The sequence below is a fragment of the Vicia villosa genome, linkage group LG4 (genome assembly GCF_029867415.1).
Source record: "Vicia villosa cultivar HV-30 ecotype Madison, WI linkage group LG4, Vvil1.0, whole genome shotgun sequence".
Taxonomy (NCBI): Eukaryota; Viridiplantae; Streptophyta; class Magnoliopsida; order Fabales; family Fabaceae; genus Vicia; species Vicia villosa.
This window is the reverse complement of record NC_081183.1, coordinates 114,899,432-114,905,153: the sequence shown is the minus strand read 5'-3', so window position 1 is coordinate 114,905,153 and position 5,722 is coordinate 114,899,432. Positions and strand designations below refer to the sequence as shown.

The 5,722-nt window shown below is 38.5% G+C and overlaps 1 protein-coding gene across 1 annotated transcript; it reads left to right on the top strand.

Moving 5' to 3' along the window:
• The first annotated feature begins 2,739 nt into the window (after positions 1–2,739).
• Positions 2,740–4,044, top strand: LOC131597710 (uncharacterized). Its single transcript, XM_058870388.1, has one exon. It carries the CDS (start codon positions 2,740–2,742, stop codon positions 4,042–4,044), a length of 1,305 nt encoding a protein of 434 aa, XP_058726371.1.
• Positions 4,045–5,722: the final 1,678 nt, after the last annotated feature.

Sequence of the window (5,722 nt, the reverse complement as noted above, 5' to 3'; positions counted from 1 at the left end):
GCAATATTTCAATTCTTTCAGATATATACAATTATCTTGTGCTTCGCTGTGTTTTGAGGTCCTATACTTGTTCTACGTATGATTAGCAATCGATTAATGTGAATAATGTTGATTTTCATGGAGGTGTTAGATGTTAGGGTTTTACAACTTGATTCGGTATGAACACTAGATGTAGAATTAAGGAAAAGTAAGGCCAGATCCGTGATCAGCGGCGAAAACCGAGCCAGGATATGTAAATTTTTTTCGTTTCTGGGTGCTTTGACGGCGGACCGACGGTGGCGCCAAAGGAAGAAGATGACCGGAGCATCTCCGGCTCAGGTGAGGTTTCATGCAGGATACGTTTTGTCCACATTAGATGGAGGATCATGATTGGTTCTTTTTTTTAAGCCTTTGATTAATTTTTGTTTTATTATAATCATTGAAACACTACAAGGCGTATTCTGATTGGTCAGGGACTAGTTTTTGTCTTATTCATTTAAAGGAAACCATGACCAATTGATACTTAGTTAGTATGGTTCACGTTACTTCTCTAATACAAAACCATATGATAAAATGAATGTTATAAAATGGAACAAGTAGATAGTGCAGTTTGGGCCACGAGTTTCTGGGCCTCTTTGTTTTCCTGGACTGCGCCCCACTTTTACCAACGCACCGCCATCTCTTGTAATTGGGCCCTGAGCGCTACTACTCTTTGCACCCCTGAATCAGGCCCGGTTTTAGCGTATAACTATTTTTTAGTTCATTTACAAACTGCTAGTTCACCCCCCTGATCATTTGAATATAATTTTGTTTTAATTTTTGTTTTGTTTTCACTTTTATTTCATAATCCCTTTTAACTCAAGTATAAAAATGAACAAAAAGTGTTTTTAGGTATCTTGAGGTATGTGAATAATTTTCATAATTTTTGTAAATTTTTCTTTAATTGTTTTAGTACCTTTAATACATCTTTTTCCTTACAATATGTTGGAATCTCCTTTGTTTTTAATACTTTTGTAAATAAATTGCTAATTGACTTTTAATTAGACTTTAATTTCTTTTAATTGATCTTGTTTTCGTATATTTTTTAGACTTGCCTAGCATAGTTTAGACTTAGAATTTCCCCTTCAAACAATAATAATTAGGCTAATACTTAGGCTAGTTTCCCCCTTTTTTCATTCTTTTTCTTTTACAACATTAAAACATCTAATAACTATCAAAATAAAACCCCTTTAAAAAAATACAAAGAAAACACTTAAAAAAACATTAATAAAAAAAGTGAAAATCATTAAAAAGGGAATGGAAGCTTGAATCTCCCTTGCTTAAGGGAATCATTCGAGTGTTTGGATCTCCCTTGCTTTAGGGAACCATTCGAGCGTAAGTTCCCAATTTCTAAAAAACACCAACCAAAGAGTAACTCGAGTTTCCCTTGCTTAAGGGATTTCCTCGAAACACTCAAAATCTCTCTCTCATCTCTTTTTCTTAAGGGCAATGTCATTTCCGCTCGTACGCATCGTAGGTCGTCCCTTATGCAAGAGCGCGAACGTTAATTCCGCCCAACTAAAAAACACAAAAACAAACAGAAAATCATGAGCCGAACTACGGCGCTCTGATTCCTGAAAAGGATACGTAGGCATCAAGTCGCGGGGCTTGAACGAGCACACTTGTAAATAATTCCTTCTTTTCCCCATATTTCTTTTGCATTCATTCGCATGTAGACATAGACACAGTACGCACCCTTTAGATAGAAACAAACATAGGTGGATACCATCGAGTACGATGGGAGCGAGGGGTGCTAGTACCTCCCCCTTGCGTAACTGACTCCCGTACCTAGATTCTCTGGTCGCAAGACCCTGTTCTTATCCTTCCCTAGGTTTTCTGATATTCCTTTCCCTTATAGGATAAATATATTAGTGGCGACTCTGTTCAGTTTTTCGCGAGCGTGCGACAGCTGGCGACTACCTAAGCAAGTCGATCCTAGCCTTTGTTTGTTGTTTGTTTATTGGGTGTTTCTTTGTTTGTTTATGTGTTCTGTATATATGTTTGCATATCATGTTTATTTCCGCTTGCACATCATGCATCTGGACTATATTATGGGTCCCCGTGGGGGCCACATATTTTTCTGATCTGTTTTGCAGGTGGGGGGTTTTTGTGAGGTAAAAGGCCCACTACCTAGGCCAGTGACACATAGGATTAGCGTAGATGCTCATGTTGACTCCCGTAGCGCTTGCTATGATCGAGCTTGACATGGGGTACCACAACTGGGCGAGGTTCTTTCATGGAACATTGTGTCTGGCACGTTTGCTGCCTCAAACACTTTGTACCCCATGGGAACTGTAGACCCTAGTGACCATTAGGGACCACCTGTCCGTGTCTAGAATTCATACCTGTGAGTTTGGGGTGGAACAGGATACTAGCCTTCATCATACCCGGATTTCCATATTGCAATCTAAAGCCGGAATTTTGAACCTATTATATTCAGTGCTACCCAGATATCCAGAGTTGCGAGAGACACTCAGTCTCTCACCACATTACACACATGACACATCACGCTATTGCATCCACCTCACTTCATTCGTGGAGAATCCTAAAGTCTATTTCCGAAAAAATATACGATCTTTTACCTCAAAAAAAAAAAGAGAAAAGAAAAGAAAGATGATGAAAAGACTTTAGGATTCTCCCAATGAAATGCATTCCACCATATCATTTAACATGCATGTTCATTTATTTTCAGGAACTTTTGGCTTTGTCTCCGACCAACACATGGCTCCACCAATGAAGACTGGTAGACGCAGCCTTTCCTATACATTCCCGGATCCGAATCTGGATTCTCTTGAGTGTTTAGCAAAGAAGATTACGCCAGATGAGTCAACCAAGTTCCGAGAAAAATATGGGTATAATCTAAGTCTTCTCAAAATGCTGTTCACCAAGTACGAGCAGGAGGGAGTTCATACCTTGCTTCAGTTCTATAATCCTTCCCTTCGCTGCTTCACGTTCCCCGACTACCTCTTGGTTCCTACATTAGAAGAGTATTCCCTATTTCTGGGCGTTCCTATAGGGAAGAAAGTACCATACTATGGCACCATGGAAGCTCCCACTTCCCTTGAAATTTCTAAGGCTCTTTATTTGAGCAAGTCAGTCATGGAAGCAAATCTATCCAAAAAGGGAGGATGTCTTGGTTTTCGTATGGAGTTTCTGGTTCAAAAGGCTTGTGATGCTGTTGAGGCAAAAGAATGGGACACATTTAGGGCTATCCTGGCTCTAAGTATCTATGGTATCATGGTGTTCTCAAATGTGGCTAACTTTGTTGACATGAACGCAATTCATATATTCATTCTACAAAACCCGGTTCCAACGCTTTTGGGGGATGTTTATCATTCCGGTCACCACAAGAATAGTCAAAAGGGTGGTTTTGTTAGATGTTGTGCTCCGTTGTTGTATCGTTGGTTCAGATCACATTTGCCTGAGCGTGGCGCTTTCATTGATAATAGGCACACATCTAAATGGGCTGAGAGGATTATGGGGCTGAGGGCCAAAGATATTGTCTGGTACAATAAAGCTCTAGATGACATGGAGGTTATTATGAGTTGCGGAAAGTTCAATAATGTACCTCTCATGGGTCTTAGAGGTGGAATCAATTACAATCCCATCTTGGCTAGGAGAACATTTGGGTACGCTTTTGTAAGTCCTCCTGAGCAAACAGAGATTTCTGAGACTATCTTCTATCATTCGGCCACGGACAATGGGAAAATGGCAGAAGCAGTACAAGCTTGGAAGAGTATTTGTTGGAGAGATAAGAAACATTTTGGTCAGAGAGATTGTGCTACTTACGAGGATTATACTAAGTGGGTCAAATCTGTGGCTGATACTCAAGGGATGCCTTTCCCTCCTAAAGATCCTTTGTATCCCCCTGCTGGTGAACAACCCAACATCGTTTCCATGCCTCGATATAACCAAACCGCGGATCAGAATCAAAGATTGACTGAACAGATGGAAACGATGCTTGTTAAGATGAATATTGCTCGACAAGAGAAGCTTTCCGCACTTGTTGAAAGTATTTGTGGGTAAATATTTTCGGTAATATATCGTATCCACAGGGATTGGTTAATATCACTGCCGTTCTATAGTTGTTTATTTTGAGTTAGAAAAATTGAGTGGGATTGTTTTATACTTCTAATAATATCAAAAACAAATAATAAATTAAAAGCAAGTAAAGGACTTTGTGTTAACAAATAAAGAAAGATGTTGAGCCTTTAGGGTTCATCAACCTAATCCTATACACTTATCAATTAATTCCCAATAGAACAATCCTTTGAATCATTATCTTCACTTATCCTCAAATAAGATTCCATGTCTGCAAATCAAATTAGATAAACTTTTACCGGTATGAGATTCGATCTCTCCAAATATCAATATCGATAATAGTAATTAAGAACGATAATTATGAAAACCCAATCACAATTCCATCTCTGCAAATTATAATTGAATCAATATAGTAACCTAGGGCAAAAGTAAAAATCCTCTCTTTCGATCGAAGATTCAACAATGATGTAAATTAAAAGCAAGGTTTCTTATTGATAATGAATTCAAACAATTGTTCACAGGAATTAATTAATGGTAATGTATATTCATAGGTTAACTACTACCTTAGACTCAACAAGAGGGGTTTAGCTCTCCATAGACATGAAGAACACACAAGAATTAATAGAAGGATTCATCTTCATCAATGGAATGTCTTCAATTGGTAAAGAATTGGCCTTCAATTGTTGTTCTTGATTGCAAACTCAGAATGCTCTCCTAATTTCGCTCTTCACAAAGTTCTCTAACCACACTTTTCTCTTGGAAGCTAGGGCTTTTAAACAGAATTTTTGGGCTTTTAACGCCGAGGCCGCGGCGCGGCAACGGGCTGGCGCGACGCGCTTCAAAACAGAGATGTTTCCGCGGCGCGCTCTAGGACTCTCGCGGCGCGCTCTTTGCAATTTCCATCCTTTTCTTCTGCCTTTGAGACTTCCAGCTCTCTTTCCTCCTCATGTTCTTCTCAAGCTTCAATTCAGCTCTAAACCTGCAACAATAACACCCACAAGTGATTCGATTTGCTTTACGCACGAACTAAACTTGTTCAGTTCAATTCTTAATAAAAACCTATGGATTTATCACAATTTACATTAGTTTAGAGAAGAAATCACTTATATTAACACATGAATTTACCATTAATTTACTCCTAACAAACTCTCCCCAACTTAGAGTTTTGTTTGTCCCTAAACAAAATTACTTACCTCCAGCAAAGTTTACCGACAATCAAGCAACAAGTTTTTCAAAAAGTTTTTCTCAAGTGGTTCAATCCAGTAACTAAGTCAAATACTCCTCTTCTACCTGCAAACTCAGAATATACACATGAAACAAACGTTGAAAGCAAATTACCTCCAGAAGTTCACAACACTACACAATTGTAATTGAATCAGCACTAATCACTCTCATCAAAAAGTATGATGAATAAAAGAGGGGTTAAACACTCATCCAAACAATTAAATCAACAAAGATCCATATCATACGTTCACCAAATTGCTCGCATCAAGTCTTGTGGAATCTGAGAATCAGAAGGTCTTTCTATGGTTGTAATGTGGTTTAGATTCAAAGAAAAGAAGATAATCAAGGGTTGTTCCTAATATAGGGAAGCATCCAATTCATCACTTATTTCTTTTTTTCTAAAACTCTACTTCCTTTACCTGTCCATCTTTTTTCATTC